General features: G+C 51.9%; 1 protein-coding gene across 1 annotated transcript in view; it reads left to right on the forward strand.

Annotated features, from left to right (window-relative positions):
* The first annotated feature begins 192 nt into the window (after window positions 1-192).
* Window positions 193-19,378, forward strand: part of KDM2A (lysine demethylase 2A) — a 52,726-nt gene continuing 33,540 nt past the window's right edge. The window contains exons 1-3 of the mRNA XM_030039196.1: window positions 193-291; window positions 754-781; window positions 2,334-2,438. Of these exons, the coding sequence (XP_029895056.1) occupies window positions 272-291; window positions 754-781; window positions 2,334-2,438 (153 nt within the window). The 5' untranslated portion in view covers window positions 193-271. The remainder of the gene's footprint in view (window positions 292-753; window positions 782-2,333; window positions 2,439-19,378) is intronic.

The raw sequence follows: 19,378 nt of genomic DNA on the forward strand, positions 1-19,378 counted from the left end.
GGAGGCGGGGCGGAGCCAGTGCCTAAGCCGCGCGTGCGCGCTCGCTCCCGCTCCGGCGGGGCGGGGCGAGTGAGGTGCGCGCGCGCGCCCCGCGCGGTGCCCCGGCGCCGAAGCGGGTCGGGGGCGGGAGGAGGGGGGGGGGGGAAGCCGGCGCATGCGCGCAGAGGGCGGCGGGGGAGGCGGGCGGGGGGGGTCAGGGGAGGTTGCGGGCGGCGCAGGCGCAGTGCGGCGGCCGAGTCAGTGTGTATGTGAGACTCTGACGGGTTTCAAAATGGCGGCGGCGGCTCCTGTGTGAGGAGGGGAACCGCGTCCCGGCCGGGGGGCGGCGGCGGTCGCGGTCGGCGGCGGGGCACGGCGCAGCGGGTGGCGGCTGGGCGGCGAGGCCGGCGGCGGTCCGACACCCGGCGGCGGGGGGGTGCGGCGGGGCGCGGCGGCGGCGGTGGCGGCGGCGGCGGCGGGGGGACGCGGCGCCGGGCGGACGCGGCGCCGGGCCGGGGAGCGGGGCCCGCGGGAGCGGGCAGCGGCCCGGGGCGGCCGGCGGGGCTGTCAGCGTCCGCTCGCCGCGGCGGCCGCGCCGGGGACGGCGGGGCGCGGGGGGGGGGGGGGGGGGGGGAGGCGGCGGCGGCAGCGACGGGGCCGGGGGGGGCGCGGGGCGGCGCGGCCGGCGGGCCGGGCCCGGGCCCGGGGCGCGATCGCTGCCTGACCCGGGGGTTCCTCCTCCGTTTCTTCTGTTTCTCCCCGTCTCGGCGGTAGAAGAGGACAAAGGCGCAGGAGAGACCTGGTGAGCCACTCGCTGGGGGCGGCGGGGGGGGGGGGGGTCGGCGCCGGCCCGCCGCCCCCGGTCGACCCCTAAGTTTCCGCAAGTCCCCGGAGAGGGGCCGGGCGGCGGGCACCGGCCGCCGCCCCCGCTGGGTCGGACCGCGGGCGACGGGGCCGCTGCCCCGGCCGGGAGGGAGCGGGTGGGTCTCCCGTTCCTGGCGGCCCCCGGGAGGCCGGGCTGGGAAGTTGGTGGGCTGGGGGCGGCGGGTGGGTAGGGGGGCTCCCGGGACCGGAGGGTGCCGGCTGACAGCTCCCGGGGGACTGATGTCCTGAGCGCCGTCCCAGGGCTTCCCCCTCCGCCGCTTTGTTTGGCCGGACCGGGGCTGCCTCCCTCCTGACCCGGGGCGGGGGGGGGGGGGGGGGGGAGAAGGCGAGAGCCGCGGCGGCGGAGCCGGCCCGGGACGGGCCTCCCCCCGCCGGGGTGGGATGGGGCCGGGGGCTGGCGGAGCCGCGCCGGGCTGGGGGTTTGCCCCGCGTTGTGACAGCGGGGTGTTGCGAGCGGGCTGGCTTGGCTGGTGTGTTGCACTTCGGTTGTCTGGGTGTTCATAAACAAGAGTTTAGTAAGTGTAGGGAAACTGCTTAGGCTGCCTTAGCCGAGCTGGGAAGCCCGATCCTGAGCGGTACGGGCAGCAGGGACGGGGGAGATGCTAGCGGGACTTGGAACGCTCTGCTGTCAAACCGTGCTCTGAGGGTCGGGGAAGAGCAGGATGAAACAAGCTCTCTCCATGCTATGGTAGCGGTTCTGTAACACTACACGGGGTGGCAGATTCCTTCCCCGAAGGTCTGGCTTAGGCATAGTCATGGGGATTAAGAGCTGCAATATACCTAGGCTTTGGTTTCTTTCTGTTCCTTTAAAAAAAAAAAGTTTAGGTGCCATCTGACGCCTTGGGAGGTTTTCCCATGTTATTGCGTGGTGTCACAAGGTGGCAGATTTTTGAGATCTGAGCATGTAGGTCTCATCAGAGAGGAGTTAGTCCCCTACCTGCAGCCATGCTCAAGCGCTCTATGTAGGAGAGATCCCATATGCCTTCCCTGTTCATGGGAGATGTTCTGTACCTGTGTAGCTTCTCCTGAGTGCCACAGTACAGGATATCCAGAGGACGGCAATCGTGTTGTTTGGAGGAGTTGGTTCTCTAATGCGTAATCTTGTACTCTGGGGAAACCAGGCTGCTCCCCGACTCCCGTCAAGTGTTTGACAGCAGCTTGCCTGTTTCGTATCCCAGTGTGGGCCAACTGAGCTGCCATTTGTGCTGGTAGTAGTGCAGAGTGGAGGCCTTTTCCTGATCCGAGACCTGCAGCTTATGTTGTGTTACAGAACAGCTGGTAAAGTCATTTACCCTAAGTCATGCCTAAAGTTAGAATGGGACCGTTTAAAGTTGAGGTGGGCTCATCCACTGTGTTCACTTAGCCCTGCACAGTGGTGTGGAATCAGTCTCAAAATGAGCAAACAAATGAGGGATGTAGGCGTCTCATGTCCATTTGCCCCGCTTCACTATTTCCCTCTGACTTCAAAGGAGGAAGAGGAGGAAGACAGCAGTCCTGGAGTGTCCTTCTCGCTCTCTTCAGAAGAGTCGGAGATGGAGCCTGAGGAAGAAAGGATCCGTTACAGCCAAAGACTGGTCAGTATTGGCCCTAAACAACCCTATTCTGTTCTTGGTTCTGTTGCAACTGAAGAAAGAAAAGGCTTTTACTGACAACAGGTTTAAACAACGAAAAAAGTGTTGTGGTGGATCGCTGCAGCCTGCCCAGAGGTATTATCTCAGCTGGCAGAGGGTTAGATGGCTTTGTGGGTCCTGTTTGTGTCACAGAGTCTGCCCTAATGGAGGGCACTTGGTTACTGAACTCTGGAAGAGGGGAGGGTTGGAGGCTGAGACTGGGTAAGATGCTTTGCGAAGCTGCTGGGTAGAAGTATGAAATGAGTGTTGGTGTAGTTTCTGGCACAGCAGGTTTTTTCCATGCGTTTGTAACAAGCAGAGAAGCTGAAATAGTGTGTGTTACCATTACGTTGGCCTGGCCTTGATTTGAGCATGCTGCGAAATCTGAGAAAACCAGCTTCAACTTCAAGCTCAAATTTACTTGTGCCTGTGCACATGTGCACGTGTCTTCTCCTGGTGTTTCCTTTCGGAGGGAGCTGTTCCAAAAGTCAGGTCCTAGTTAGCTCCTGTCCGGAGCTCTGGCTTGTCTGATGTTTGCACTGCTGTTCAGGGGACTGTGTGAAGCTGCTGGTGTCTGTGAGTTGGGCTGTAACTGTGAGCAGTTTAGGAGCAGCTGCTCTGAGAGTCTGAGGTGATATTCCCAGAGATCCTGGGGAAGGAGGGAAGCTGCTGTGTCTCCTGCAGGCTGGTTTCACGTTGTTCTGGGGCAGTTGTAAACCCCCTGGGAAGGGCAAGTGTCAGTTCTGTGATAGCTGAAGCTGTGATGGAGTTCATCTCTGAGTCACAACAGTACATGTACCCTCACCTTCAAGGTGCTGTCTGTAAAGGTAAATCCTTATCCCTTAATACTCTGAAATCATTTGGTGTGAGGCAGTGTGGTACTTGGCATTAAGCTTTGCCCTCAAGACCAAGCAGTCCTTGTTGTTCCTTTGTTGCTGCTGGGTGCCTGGCCATCAAAAGGGTCCTGGAGAGTTGTAGCCAGCACACACCTTGTAGGTGGCCTAGGGACAAAAGTCCTCTAGTGATGGTAGAAACGGTTATTCCAGCACAGGCCCCTCTTGAGAGGAGGATTCTGTATAGGCTGTGGTTTGTCCAAACACCTGGTTTACTGAAGGTGTATTCCTCTTCTGGTGCTGCTTGGTGTCTATTGCATGTTTACTTTTTGCGGAGAGGATTGTCATGTTAGATGATTTGGTGACAGGCATCTATACTTTTATAGTCAGCTGCCTTAGCCCACTTTGGGAACCTGAAGTGACTCTGATTTAAAGTGGTTTTTAATCTCTTTCTCTTTTTTGAGAGGGTGCTTACAAAAAAAACCAAAACAAACTGTAATACATCTGTTGGCCCATCAAGATTGCTTGTTTTTTCCCCAAGTGCTTTGGTGGATGCTCTCATTTGGCAATGCTGCCAAAAGCAGCTGTCCCACCTTCTCCCTCGTCCTGATGCGCTTGTTCCCACAACTGTGCGGCACGCAGCTTGAGGTGCTGGTTTGACTGGGGAGCGACTATTTCTATAGCCAGCAGTCAGGGTGGCAGGATAGCTTCTCTTGGAGGCAATGTCAGCTTCAGATTTTGGTGAAACTACGATCTTAGCTACATTTTGATGAGAAGTAACCCAAAATGGCTGGATAAAGACATGGCAGATGAAGGGGGCTAGCAGCCAGAAACTTACCAGTTTTAAAATGCTTATAATCTCACAAGTAAAAATCGTCAGGAAGAGTTGCTGTCCTAGTGTAGGTGGCCTGGACTCCAACAGAATGTGCTAAGCTGGATAAATGGCTGCACGCTGATGAGCTACATGCTTAAGGGGCTTGGGAAGGCACATGGGCAGCAAGCAGAGGATGAGGCTCACCTAGGCTTCTGTGGCCACATGTGCATGTTGTCTCTGCTGGCCTGCAGCCGAGAGGAGGAGGCATGACCCCTGTGCGGTAGGTGAGGCTTAGTTCATGCCTCCTGTTTTGCTTTTCCTGGGAACTTCCAGCTTGTTATGCTCTCTTGCTGTGTCAGTGATGCTCCCTTGTTGAAGGACCTTTAAAAGAATTTTTTTTTTTTTTTTTTTTTTTGAGGTGCATGCTTTGAAATGTGGGGAGCTGTTCTCTTAGCTAGTGTTTCTGGCCCTTGCAGAACAAGGTATCATGGATGAATTATCCAGGAAAAAAAAAAAGTGCTGAATATGACTTATCTGAATATCCTACTCCTCTGTATGCCTTGGTCTTGGGAGTTGTTTTTAATATCCCTACATCAAAAGTTCTAGGTAGGGAAACAGGTAGTTGGTAGTACAGTATGTTTCTGCTGCTGTAAGCTGTGTTTCTCATGTGTGGCTGGGGATCACTGTGGCTGTGGTAGCAAAAGAATAAATATATTATAAAATAAAAATAATAATCCAAGTGGGATAGTAGTCCTACCAGCCAAAAAACCTTGGCCAGGGTAGTTTATAGTGGTGAAGGAGCTGAATTTATTGCATGGGCAAGTAGCATGGTTTGATGGTACCAGTGGCCTGAGATGGCAAAAGAAGCTTGCTATCTGGTGTGTCAGGGTAATTACACCATCTTTTGACTGACTGGTTTCCATCAGAATGTAGAGTAAGTCTTGAGCGTTTTTTGTTATTTCATTTAGTAAGCAATACTGTTGCCTTCCTTTGGTTCAACAAAAATCTGATCTATGTATGTTTTCGGAATGGATTTGCCAGCATTGGTGAAAGATCTGGGTTTTGAGGAGAAATTCATGTCTGCTTCAGATGTAGTCGCACTCCTACAAGAATTCTCTGCCCGTTCACACATCCCTGTGTAGAGTAATGACACTTACATTAGGTGGGTTGCACTGCTCTTAACTGTGCTTGCTTCCTAGTTCGGGCTCTACATCCATGACTCTCAAGATTATAAAGGCCTGGGTGAGTTGGTCTGGACGCAGGGGTATCATTAGGAGGATGTCTTGCACCCATCTGAAACAAACTGTGGAAAAAGAAAGAACCTCTTAAACTTGTGTCCCAGCAAGCTCTGGGAGGCTGACACAGGTAGGGGAAGGCAGCCTGTGGAAGATGCTGCGTGAGCGGGGAGAGCGTGCACAACAGCGAGTTAAGGGATCTCCGTGTTCCTCCCACAGAGATTCCGCTGGGCCTCCCTGCACCGTGAGCAGCGGAGGATGGAACTTGTCAGGCACTACGGAGTAGTTTTCCACTAGGTCTGCATATATGTTTCTGCTCCTCAGCTGTGTAACGAGGCAGTACTTCAGGGATTGGTTTGAGGTCCTAGCTTTATAAGCTGTAGATGCATGTTTTGCAGGCCCTTAATCGAGGAGCTAAAATGCTCTATTGTATCCTGTGCCCTGAGTGACAGTCAGCCCTGGCACTGACAATGCAATGGTCCTTCTCTGAGACTTGGAGGTCTTCCGCTGACTGTCACTGGGTGGTCGCACCCAGCCAATGTCACACCAAGCTGTTCAGCTCCCCACGAGGAGGTCAAGGGCACGCTGGCACCTGGAGCCTGGACTACTTAAAGGCAGGAGCAGCAACATGAGCAGCTCTGGCTATGGACTAACAGCTCTGGAGAGAAAGAAGTTCAGTTGGTCTGGTGCTGTGATGCTCAGATACTCTGCCTGGTTCAGGCTGTCCAGCAGTTTCCTCACAGAGTACATTGTCTGCCTTGTACTGTCTCAGCACTCACCAGGATCTCCATGAGGTGATCTGAGACGGGAGAAACTGTTGCATGTATGCAACTTAATTTTTTTGGTAAGGTTAGATCTGTGTTAGGTCATCGAGCACAAGGAGGGGCAGCAGGGAAGGAATCTCCTGGTGGTGCTCGGGGAGCTGTTCAGCAAACTGGCCAGTACATCTCTGGAAACTGCTGCCGGAGGGGCTGTTTGACCCAATGCTCTCTAAAAGATGTGCTTGGCGTGCTCGAGGCGAGGTGCGCCTGCCTTGCTGTCGCAGCACTGAGTGCCTGCGTGGCGCTCCACTGAGGAGGGGTTTCTCTCTTACTCCAGTCTTCACTGCACACAGAGCCACTTTACCTGTTCAGATCTGTGGAGCTGCTGAAGGGCTCCTCAGTGGGATGCAGGGCTGGTGTCTGCCTGTCCTTCTGCAGGGGAGTCATTCAGTATTCCTGGGTGCTGGAAGTGTGAGGAAATCTCTCCTTCTGCCTGCTCTGGGGCTAATTTTGCCAGGCCTTTACTGTGAGCTAAGACTAGCAAGACTCCGTGAATTAGGAGTTGATTAGCAGATCACCAAAGTGATGCCATACACTTTCTGTGACAACTCTCAGGGTGAGGAATGAAGGGCAGCAGCCTTGGATCGCTTCAGAAGGGCTTGGAGGAGCATAGCGGGCGAGTTACCCTAAGGACAAATCCTGCCTGTCGTGGTCTCCCTGCTGCTGTCAAATCAGCAGTCTATATCTCAGGGTGTGGTTCCAAGTTAGGATTGCCAGTGTGGCAGAGCTGGTTTAAGAAGTTTTCTCCCTCCCTCTGTTAGTGCCTCAGGAGATGATGCCCCTGAGCTGAATGCTGCTTCAGGGAATTGTGGATCGTGCCCTTAGATGAAAGTTGGCAAGGGGGTAGGGCAGGCATCTAATCAAAATTGTTGTCTGTGCTGGGCTAGTGAGCTCGCTGTCCCACCAGCAAATCTGATGAGACTGAAGAGGTGGCAATCTGAGATGGGGAGACAGGGTGGGGTAGCAACCTCTTAAACTGGCTCTGCTGCTGGAGAGAGCCTGCGGTGGAGCCGCACCCCGCCTCAGGGTGGTGGGTGCTCTTTGGGGCTCCTGCTGAAGGTATTGCAGTGCCTGGGCCCCGAGTGACCATCGCTGGCTGGGTGCAGTGGCATCCTTGGTTTGATTTTTGGAGATTGTTGTGACACCCGTGAAGGGAAACGGGCCTGTGGAGGAGGAGTCCCACCCGCTGTTAAGTGCTCTGGGTGCTCAAGCATATGGGAGATGAGGGGGGAGCCAAAGAGTGAAATGCTGTCTCTCCCACTGCTTGGGGCAGTCTGTGTCCTGCCTTAGTACTGCCCTGCCCTGCCCTCTGGTCAGATCCTCAAGTGAAATTTGAGAGGAGGCCTCTGCCTGTCCCTACCAGCCAAAAACTGAGGCCTCTCCTGTAAACAGCAGTTAGCAAACCTGTCCTTACACGTTGGTGTCCACACTATCCCCTGGGCGAGAGTACACATGAGCTTTACAGTATGTGGAGTCATCAGCTGAGGGATGAAGCTTGGGGAGCGTGGAGGAAAAGGTTTCTCTTCCAGCCGTGTGTACTGTGGTGTGGAGTGGCACGAGCACGCTCAGGTGTGCGCTGCCCATGCTTGAGGGATGGCAAGGCTGGCTCTGACAGGTGCCCAGAGTCACGTTCGCTCTAATCTTGTGGTTTCCAAGTTGTTCGTATCAGTGGTACCAAATCCTTTCTGCAGGATGGGGTGATGTCAAATGCAGGACACAACCCACGGGGCCAGGAAGGCCCATGCATGTTAGCATTCACGTGACACTCATGACAAAGTTCCAGCCCTTTTCCTCACACCGCCAAGGGGATAAATGGCCTCAAAGCTGTGAGAGGGAGGTTTGCTTATGTCTGGTTAGATAGCAAAGAGGAGGACACAGCTGCCTGCACTCCCTGTGTTGGTCAAGCAGCTGCCGTTGCTCTATCTTGAATGGCTCACACTATCCCAACAGTGGGATGCAAGGAGCAGTGTCTTACCATCGGGTTCAGCATGACTTCTTGTTTGTACTCCTTGTAATGCTGCTCACTACCAGGTAATGATCCCTTGCGGTTGCTGGTGTTTGTCATCCTCAGATCTTGTGTGCTTGACAGAGGCCAGTCCTGCTGGATACTGGCTTTCCCAGAGCTGGTCCTGTTGGCCTGGGACTTGTACGTGTGAGTTGGGGTGAGCCTACCAGCATAGTTCCTGCGAGTAGTGAAGCATGGGACTAGCCACATGCGCTTGGGTGAGAATCTGGGTGGTTGTACATCACCCCCCATTTGAAATTTGACACTGGCAATCTCTTACCCTGTCAAGCAATGCTCCCTCCTGTTGCCTGAAAAGGCTCAGAGTTTGTCTGCCATGTGCCCTATGTGAAACCCTGTCTGGCCAAATGTCGCTGGTCTGCTGGACACACCTTGATTTCCTAGTCTAGACAGGACCTGTTGCGAGTAGGGTAATTAATCTCTCCCACATGCCTCTGCCTCAAACTGAAGACACTACAAATGAGTCATTCCAAATGACCCAGGTGTAATAATTGAGCTCTAAATAATTTAGGGACTGTTCAGATTTGATCTGGGCAGCTCTTTGGTGGAAGCTAGCAGCAACTGAAGGCTATCCTTGGAAAGCTTTAGAAATCCCTGTGAGCAGTTAGATCCTGAAGGATGCAAGAGTGTGCTGGTCCCTGGGAGAATCCTTCCCTCAAACCAACTGGATGATGTTCAGTGTCAGCAGAGAGGAATGCAGAAGGTAAATATTTCTGCTGGTTTCTTACTGTCCCGAGCCTGAGTGTGTCCTGGAAGCTGCAGTGAGTGAGCAGCCAGACAGTGCAGGAGCACTTGAAGTTACTTGTAAATTACCAAACAATATTTGCAAGTTGCATCTATGTCTCCTGTTAATAAGCAGGAGTAGGTTTTCACAGGGTTATGCCAGCTGGAGGTGACACTAACAAGTCAGGAGAGCAGGCCCCATGCCCCCAGTACCTTTTTATTGTTGGCTTATTTTGTCAGGACCTACCCAGACAGGGGTGTACAGGTCACTGGCTGGGTTTGAGGGAGAAATGGCACACATCGGGGAAGTGATGGTATGCTCAAGAAGGTGGAGAAACAAGGTGGTGCACTAATAGTCCTCTGAAAATGTATGAGGGGAAAGCAATTACTTGTCTTCAGAGTGAGATGTTTGGGGTGTTGCTGATTCCAGAGGAGGAAACGATGGGTGAGCTCTGAGCAGGTAGCCTGAGCTCTGGAAAGCTCGATTTGCGGCCAGAGTTGACTTATTAGTTCACAGACTTTTTTACACAATGCCTGACCTGCTTTTGTTTGGGTTGAAGAGGTTAAAGGCAAGTGGAAAAGGTAGAAGGTGAAGAGAAACATGGCATACTACGCTGAATCACTGTGCGTCGTGCAGCTGTGGCAGTGGACTGTGCATCCGCAGCATGATCCTGTGGCAGGAGCTGGTTAGGGGCAGCTACTGCACCGAAGCATGTACCTGTGTGCTCAGAGAACAGGAATTGTCATAGCTGAGCAGATCTGCCTTACTGGATGTCTTGTCCGTACTTGGTCCTGGTGGAGAGGGAGATGAGAGCAGCAAAGGATCTTGTTTGGTTGCTTTGGGAAAAGCAAAAGAGCCAAGTGGAAGAGCAAACCCCACAGTAGGATGACAGGGCCTGTAATTAGATATCAAAGATAATAAGCTGTCAAAAGCTCTAGGAGGCAAAAGGGTGGGGATCATGTATCTCAGAACTGGAAGTGTTGTCTCCAGTCAGCTTGGAGAACTTGACATCTCAGTTAGGTTTGATGTTCTTGGGGTGAGGGTCAGACAGACAAATCTGTGCAGAGCCCTCCCCCCTGGGAGTGAGTGAGGAGCACTGGATAGACATATGCCCCCATTTGGAAAAGCTTCAGTTTCAGCTGAAGCTAAGAAGATATCTGTGACTGCACTTGTACAAATGCAGCATCAAAAAGCCTGTCAATAAAGTCTGAAACCAGAATCACAGCTATCTTCTGTCTTGGATGGTGTCAAGCTAGTTGAGCTGCAGACCAAACCCTTTGCTGTACAAGTGCTTGTGCTGGTCCAGGCTCAATTCCTTTTCTGGAGGGCTTAGGGTAGGGTGTCAGCCTCCTGGGGGCTGTAGGGGACTTTGGTGGTGTTCTTACCTTTCCACAGTGGTCTGAACTCCCTGTGCAGCCCACCTTCAGGTACATGCAGATCTCCTTCGGCAAGGATGCTAATGACTTCTGATTTTTGAGGGCCAAGGAGTAGTGAGAGCGTGTTCCTACTGCTCCCTCTCTAACTCACTACCTCTCAGGTCCTGTCAGTGCTGCCAAGTAGGAGTGCTAGGAGCAAATGCTCTGCCACCTCTGGGTTGTATCTTGGGCAGTTAGGAAATGCTCTGTGCTGTGTGTCCCCCACCCAGCTGGAGGTTGCCTGCATGCTAACGGTTGGACCAGACTGGCTAATTGTCACTTGTCCTTGCTTATCTGATGGGGAAATGACAGGCTCCAGGATGGCGTAATGAGAATGAGCGTGAGGTGCTCTACGTCACTGATGCTAGAAGAGCTCTGCTCATACAGCGTGGAGCTTAATCTGGAGAGACCGGAGGGGATGTGATGAACTCAAAGTTTTCTGTTTGCTGATCCTCCCTGTTTACCTCTTTTCCCAGCTCCTAGGAACCAGGTGAGGAAGATACATAGCTGTCCGCAGGTGTTGCTTGCTGGCACTTGAGATGGTTCACATAAACCTGGTGACAAAGTGTAGCCTGTGAATCCATGACGAGGGAGAGGAGAGGGATCTGTTTGACAGGGTTACCCTCTGTTCTGTTCCTGTGCGTCCATGCTTGTGCATCTGTGTTGCTGTAGAAACATTACCGGTAGTAAACAGCGTAAGCTGGCTGTCCAGGGGCTGTGAATCCCTGTGGAAATTCCAGGAACTTGAACCGGGGGAGGTTTGGGGCTGGGATCTGGCCAAGGTTGCAGAGTGGTAAGAAGAGATAGGTGGGTTTATGCCTGTGCAGTAGTCTGATGGGGAGATGCGCTCTCTGTAGCGCTTCCACCCAGGTCAGGTGCCTGGAAGGGTGCAAATCTGGGCGGCATCCTTGCTGTCAGAAGAGCTGAGGTGTGGTTCACGGCGCTGCATGTGATGTGCTTGTGTGTGTGGGTGAGCTGGTGCGGCCTGGGGAGGGGACTGGCAATTTTTACTGCTGTCAACTGGAGCAGGTCATATTGATGGTGAGGTGGTGAGTGGAGCGGTAAACTTTCGTCCCTACGGTACATTAAACACTGGCTGCTTTTTGTCTTTCCCTGGATCTTACATGTTTTAGCTGTCACACTGTACACTAACAAGAGTTTTAATAAAGCCACCCCACACACACCCCGCACCCTTTTTTTTTGTCAAGGAAGAGGCTCCAGGGTGTGACCATCATCTGTGGTTTTTTGTTAGCACTGGTCCTCTGGGTTGGGAACTGACTGCAGAATCAGGCTGTCGTGTTAGCCAGTCCTGACAGAGTTTGGGAGAAGAGGTCACTTGATAAAAGGCACGGGGGAAGGATCGGGACATTGCTTGATAGAACTCTTATCTAGAGAAGCAGATCCCAACCAGTGAGGTGCATTCTCACTACAAGTGAGATATGTAGAGGGGATGGTCCTTTTTGATACTGCCTCTTAGCTTGCCTAATTTTCCATGAGGCAGCAGTGAAAGCCTGCAGGGTGAGAGAGAAGAGAGGCGGTGCTGCAGAACTTGGAGAGACAGCAAAGTGAATGCTCAAGGAACAATCAGAAGATGTAAGAGCAGAAAAGCCTGTGTTTAAAAAAAAAAAAAAAAAAAAAGAGGCTGGCCTGTGCTAATTAAGTCCAAGAGTGCCCTGCTTCCCCCTTGCTGTCCCATGTACCACTGGCTCCTGAGGGAGCTGTAATCTTGGGATTGAGCTGAGGCAGCTGGAAGTGGACAGGAGAGGGCTGGCAACATATGCTGCTTTAGGGTTAGACTGCCTCAGTGTCTCTAATTCACTGTGAATAAATATTTCCGTGTGTCACAACTCCTGAGCCCCTTTGCCCCATTTGGAGTAAGGAAGGGGCAAGTACTGGGCTTCCTGTGGAGCAGAGGGGGAGGGAGTGTGTGCAGTGATGGTGTAATAATCCAGAGTATGGAGGAAATACCCTTCCTACTAGATGGTTTCATGCACTGTCCATGTTCTTCCCAATGGCCCTGGGTTTTTTTCCTTCATAAGCATCCTAGGCCCTCAGGCAATTCAGGCAGCCCATTGCTATTCTCTTTAAAGGGCAGTGTCAGCTTCGCAGGAATTGCAGTTCAAACCCCAAAGCTTCCTGTGCTTTTGCTCTACAAGTATTCCTGTGGTCCGGCCTTGTTCAGTTTGTGTGATGGGACAGAATTGGCAACAGGTTACTGCAGAGCTGGCTTGGGACACTAGGAAATTTGGAGGGTGAGCTCTTCCCCACTGAAAAATCCAAGCTAGTCCTCTGAACTCCCACCATGCTGTGGAGGTGCTCTGCCTGTCCCAGCAAGGAGTGAAGTTGCGTGGTGCTGACCTACTAATGCTAGATCAGCTGCACCTCTGTCTCTGAATGCACATGGCTCTGTCTGTCCCTTATGCTGGCTCTGCTGGGTCTCTACCCGGTGGTCTGTGTGGGCTTAGCAGCCTGGAGGTAAACAGTCTACTCTTTTCCCAGTGGGGAAAATGGTTTAAGTGCATGTAATCTTCAAGCCTGCCTTTTTGGAGAAGTTTGGTCTACTTTGTTGCATTTTGGGGATGTTCTGTTGCCTTGCTATACAAAGCAAAAGGAGTAGCAGAGCTGGTAAGGCTCATCTACTTGACTGCATAGCACATATGCTGGGGACACCCTGGCAGGGAAAGGGCTCTACACAGCAGGTTTTTTTTCCTTGGATTTCTTCTGGTTTGGAAGGGGTGGGACATAATTAAAAGGGTTTGGACAATTTAATGGTCCTTCATGAACTTTCTCAAGCTGTCATAGAATCCAGGCAGGGTTTGTCCAGGTACTGGGGTGCTACGGCTGGTGGTGGGTATGGGCAGTCTGAGGGTTAGTAGTGCCATAAGAGCTAGTTGAGACAGTGGCTGCATGTGGAATATGCTGCAGGTGACTGGAGTGAGAAGCCATATCCTTTCCTAGGAACAGTGTTTCCTTATTGGGACTGTTGCCAGACTTGCCCATCTGTGATCTGATCTAACACGTTCTTCTGTCTCGTGGTTTTGCTGCTGTGGCTGGTCAGTGTGTGGTTTAGCAGCAGTTGCTGGAGTTCTCCTTGTCCCGTTGGTGCTGTCTCCCCACCTGCCTCTTTCAGCCTTGCTCCAATTCCCCAATTATTCCTTGTGTACATCCAATTTCATAACCCAAAAGTGCAAACCAAAGCGTTCTTCGTGCTCATTCTGAAACGCTGCCAGCCCTGCTCGTGATAGGAATCCCTCCTGGAGCTGTGAAGCCTGGAAGGGCTCCAGTTCTGCATAGATCCTGTTCACTCCTCAGCCTGGTGCTTTGAGTCTCTTTGTCCAGGAATATGCAACCTGGGATACACCAGGTCTGCTCTGCAGGTTTTGAGAGAGACAGGAGATGATAAGGGGCATTAAACCTGGGTTAAGCCTGCTGGGTTAGTTCTTGGGTTCCTTTTGTGAAACCAGGCAGCAAAAGAGTTAGTTTAGTATGGCCATCTTGTCCAGATAGTCATCATTGGTGGACAGGGCATGCAGAGCTGCTAAAATTAGCCATCTGCTAGCTTGTCCTAGTGTCGGGCTGGCCTCCAGGCTAGCACTGAGACAGATACGGCCACTGACAGGTTGTCCTGGGGCTCCCTCCTCGCTTGGGGGATTATGGCCTTCTCTTCAGATCCTACTAGCCTCCTTCTACCTGGGGGAGCAGGGAGCCCAGGACCACTTTATTGATTGTCTCTGGGGCACTGGCAGTTAAAAGCAAATGGCTCTGCAGAGCCAAAATATTAACAGAATTACATGGGCCCATCTCTGTAGGACCCTTTGTACCCCAAGGGTGTCAGGAGGCGATGTGGTTTAGTTATTGCTTCCTGTACTTGGGAAGAAGAGGAGCTGAGGAGAAAGGGCCACAGAGGATGGAAGCCTGCTGCCTCTCTGCTGGCAGAGAAACACAAGTAATGTGCTTGTATGGATCAGAGCTTGGAGGCTAGACCAGGAGCTGAAGTGGGAGGTGCAGGCTTGGAGGAGAGGAATATAGAAAGGAAAAGCTCTTGTGCTTAAGAGAAGCAGTAACCTGGCAGACTACTGATTGGGTGTCATAATCTTTGTCCCTTGGTTCTTCACACTGTATCTGAATATACATGCAAGGGAGCATCTTCCCTGTGTATCAGTTCTGGCATTGGTACCTGCTCTGCCCTCGGTCTGTCTGATGGCTGCCTTGCTGCTTCCGTGCTTGTCCATCCTCCTGCCAGGGGTTGCCTTTGCCTTGTGCCTTCCCGGAGAAACAGGACCCTTTCCCACTGATAGAACGGATCTCACGTGACCTTTGGGGGGTGGCTGTTAATTGCTGGCGGATCTCAGCACAGTGTCTTGGAGACTGAATTCTGGACACTGCTCTTTGCCACAGGTACTCGCTCAAGATTAAAACACCTGTCAACAAGTTTGGATGTTGAAGGTCTAGACTTATCTAGACAAGAGCCATGGTAGTTTGCTGTAAAAGTATGTGAGAAGTTAAATTTGTAAACTGAGGAGAGTTGAGCTTGTGGGTTTATTACCAATTTGGATTCATTTCAGCAAAGTAAATCTACAAAGGGATGGTTGGCTAGGAGGCACCTGGTGAGGAAGCTCAGTGGTGAATGAGAGAGATCCACTGTTAAGTCATGCTGTTCTATACGTATGCTGGGAGCCAGGTAGAAGTTTTAATACCTGCAGCAAGGGGAGTTTGGAAGGAGGGAATTCAGAAACAGGAGTGAAACATGACTGCATTCTTCATGTCAACATCTTTCCTCTAAAGGAATAAGGGAGGGTTGCAGGAGGCTTCAAACCAGAGGCTGCTTCCAGAGGCTACTCTGGAAACACAGCAGATAAAAGGGAGGAGACATAGGGATAGGAAAAGTGAGGTGTGCTCTGGTCTCCTGAAGTGGAAGGAGCTGTGGCATAGCAGGAGGAGGCATCCTGGGGACTGGGAGATGGAGATGTTGGGAGATCAGGGAGGGAATGGCAGCAGACAGGACAGGAAGTGACTAAAATACTGTGGTGTTTGTTGGTTTCACTCTGTAAATATGTGAGGCTCTTTCAGCGAAAGGACGGCTTGTTCTTTTTTCAAATGTGACCTTGTACTTGTTCTTCTCTCAAAAAAAAAAAAAAAACCACCACAGGAGAGTAGTCTTCTGGTTCTCTTCAGCTGACTGTCAGTTCCTTTGCCGTTAGAGGTAGCTGTGCTCCATTGAGGCAGCGCTTGCTGATGGGGAGAGGTGTCCAAGGAAGGGTTTTGAAGAGTACCACCATGGAGCTGCATGAGGCACTTCCCCTGGCATCCCTGGGAGGAGACTGCAGGTGACAGGATCAGAATAGAAGGGATAGCACTGGAGCTGTCTGCAGGATTAATATTCATGCTTCCTATTTCCTACATTAATTGAATGGTACCCAAGAGGGCCAGAAAGAAATGGTGAAGGACAGCTATCTTAGATGAGAATTGCTGGCTGTCTAGTGTTGGAGGATGAATAAACTGTCTTTATCTTGACCCTGCCTGACACAGAGAGAAAGGCTTTGGACTGCTTGTCAGTTCTTCCTTAGTAAAACTCTCATCAGGATGAAACATGCCTGAATCCTAACACAGATCACAAAGCTGGAAAAAAATCCAATATTTAAATATCGCTTCTTAATGCTGAATGCTTAAGTTGTCCAACAGTTATATATGTAATGTGCCTGGCTCTTATACCTTGCTTTGCTGGGGCTGAGCTCCATCTGGGACGCTGTCATGGATGGCAATTTTGGGGGCATCTGCTGATCTCCTTTTTGGAAGTCGTGCGTCCCTGGCTGAACCGACAGTTGACACTGGAAGAACTCCCAGTAGCAGAGCCACCCCCGGGAAGAAGCAGTCTTAGTCTAAGAGCCCAGGGCTGTGACTTGCTGGTGTGCTCTGGTGAGGCCTGCCTGGATGGGGTTGCACCAAGAAGCAGAAAGAAGAGAGGAGGGCTAGCAATCTGCTGGGAAGGGGTACTCAGCCAAGACCCAGCCCTGGCACGGTCTGTGGGACAAAGGTAGCCAGCTCCTCCTGGGAAGAGATCAAACATTGTGCTGCTGTAGGAAGGATTTGTGCAGCTCTCACAGAGTGTGTGCTAATGGAAAGGTGAGATTGGCATTAGGATGTCATGGCTTTGCATGTCTCTTACCCTTTGCAGGTATCACCTGTAACCAGTTATTTAACCAGGTAGCAATTCCCTGCATGGCAGGTGAGGATCAAAGCACATCACAGAAGAAAGGGATCTTGGAGTGTCCCTACACAAGCCCTAGCCTTGTACACTGACCACATCTATTGTCATATGGAGACCTGATTTGGGGAGCTAAGGAACCGTGGTGTGTGTAACTGCTGTGAGGAAGCTGCAGACTCCTCAGGAGAGCAAAACTCTGGTGCAGAGATTTGCCCAAAGTCCCAGCAGATGCTGCCTCTCCCAAAATGCACGCTTGGAAGTGCAGAAGCCTTTCCTTCCTCCTGTCTGCTCTGCACGCACTGAAATATTGTTTTTCCCCACCCTCCCAAGACAACAATGACATGAAAGCGCTGTGGCCCCGGCTGAGTACACGAGAGGCGTTGTATAACTGATGGGAGCTATTTGTATTGTGGCAGCGCTTTTGGGTCCTCAGCCACGACTGGGATCCTATTCTCCTACATGCTGTGCAAATTAGGAGGCCAGACTCTTCCCTGCCCACAGGAACAAGCGAAGCTGATCTGGCTGGGAGTGTGGAGGGGTTTTTGTGTCTGATGCTTTGCTGATGACAACAAGCGCATTAGACTTTGGAATTTGCTCTGCTGGAGGAGACGGCCCCCTTCTGTGTTCTGCATCCCTGTTTCCCCATTGCAAAGGGATTCAAGTTTAAGGTGTTTTTGCCTGTTTCCTGGTGTTTGCACCTTTGCAGTGTGGCCACCTTCCGTTTGCCTCAGAGGCTGTGCGTGCTGTGAATGAGATTAGGGAAAAGAGTCAGAACGGTTCCCTGATTCCACAATGCAGATTCATGGGTTGATCAAGCTGGAGTAATATGAAGTTTGTATGGCTGCTGTTTCATGTAATGCGAGTCCATGGCAGGTTGGGCTGGTGGAGTGGCATCCTCTGAAACATGTTGTGTTTCTTTGGTCATAAAGCCTCCAAGTTTGTTAGTGAGTGACCAGATCATTTGCTGCACATTCATGTAGGGTGGGAGTGGGATCTGTCCTCAAAGCTGTAATTTGTGCTCGGGCTTAACCAACCAAAGCGGTTTTGTGGTCCAAATGCCAAACTAGAATGACCGAGTGCTAGAGCTAGCACCACACGGGCAGCAGCAGTGATGGGGCTTGGGAAGGGAGCGGGTGGACGGGGAAGGGAGCAGGAGCTTGTCTGCGTAGCATCTCTAGCAGTTTACGCCTAGCTCAGCCTGGGTCGTTCAGTCCTGGTAGGACCATACCCCCAGCATGTGTGCAGCATTCACCTATGGCACCACTGGGATCTGGATCAGGGCTGGCCATGTGGTCACATTTCTGTTAAATTAGCTGGCCTACACAATCCAGAGCCTGTGCTGGCTTGGTGCCACTTCCAGAAGGACAGACAATGCCTGATGTGGCATGTGGTCTAGCAGGGCAGTAACTGTGTCCTCTCCAGAAGGAGATCTTAAAGGGAGCTGTCAGACTGAGCTTGCACTGGGTTAGTACTCAGTTGTGTGGCTGCAGCGGTCTCAGTCTGGGGGAGGTTCCCAAGCATGCGTATTCAGCCATGCCATAGTTATACTTAAACCATGTAAAACTTCTGCGTGTTTCCCTGTCTTTCCTGTCCTGGCAGTAGCTGCAGAAAAATGCCTAGGAGCAAGCCAGTTAATGCCACCTGATGTTGCACCTGGATAAAGGAAATCTGAGCATGTCAGCCAGACACCAGGGTCTCCGCGAGGTGATGGCAGAGGAGGGGTTTTTCCAGTATGTTGGTTATCTACCTGTGCATGGTGCATATGTGCTATACCTTGCTGCTCCTAGTTTTTCAGGCTGCTGGTGTCCTTGAGCAAGTGCTGTCAGCTGGCCTGTGCTGCTCTTTAGTGTGAGAGATATCTGCTTGAAATGGGGCTGCAGCTGGTCATCACACCTCTGGCTGGAGCTGTGTTCCAGCCTGGGTCTCCTGAGGTGAGAGGTTTGTGGTCAAATGGCCTGAGTTTCAGCCCAAATGCGGTAACCCCTGTTGTGTAGCTTAACTAAGAACCCTGAAATCCATTCAGGTTTCCAGCCTGGGAGCCAAATGTAAGTTATTAGGAGACTAGCTTGGATATAGCCTCTTCTTGCCAGCATTTAGCATGCCAAACCTTTTTCATCTCATTGTACCCAGCAAAGGCAAGAGAGCTGCTTTTCCCAAAACCTGCCAATGAAAAGTGAGTGTCTGGAGTAAGGGGGCAGGTCAAAATGCAGAACTACAGCCTGGTCCTGCAGTGTGCCACCACCCACCTGATCCAAAAGCAGGCAACACCCATGGACTACAGGGCCCAGCATCCTCTGCTTCATTATGCACATCCTCTAATCAACGACAGAGAACTGCCTGCTGGGGCCAGTAGTCCTAGGCCTTGTTTCCTAGGCTTGCCTGGGAACTGGGATAAGTGAATAGCTAGTCATGCTGGAAGGTTATTAGAATGCTTGCCTGCACTAGGTATGCCTTGAACTTCCCTGGTGTGATTTAGTAAGGAATAAGATACCTGCAAAATAGTCTTAAGTTTCCTGTAGCTGCTATCCACAGGCAGCTGATATCTGACAGCATCACAGTGCAAGATTTGAGACATGTTTCAGCTGGACAAGGCTTGCACAGCTAAGGGCCCAAACAAGCACAGGGAAGCACCGTGACCCCTGCTTCTTTCTCTGAAAGCGTAGAAATGCAAAGGGGAAGCAACAAATTGGGTTTCCTTGGCATGTTTGCCCGTATGACCTAAGACTTCCGCACCCTTGCACAGCACTCTTCAGGGCAGAAGTGATTTGAAATGGTTCTGGGATAGCAGTTGTGGTTGTCCAGCAAACGGGGCTGTTTGGACTTCCCCCTTGCCT

This window comes from Aquila chrysaetos, chromosome 16 (genome assembly GCF_900496995.4).
Source record: "Aquila chrysaetos chrysaetos chromosome 16, bAquChr1.4, whole genome shotgun sequence".
Classification (NCBI taxonomy): domain Eukaryota; kingdom Metazoa; phylum Chordata; class Aves; order Accipitriformes; family Accipitridae; genus Aquila; species Aquila chrysaetos.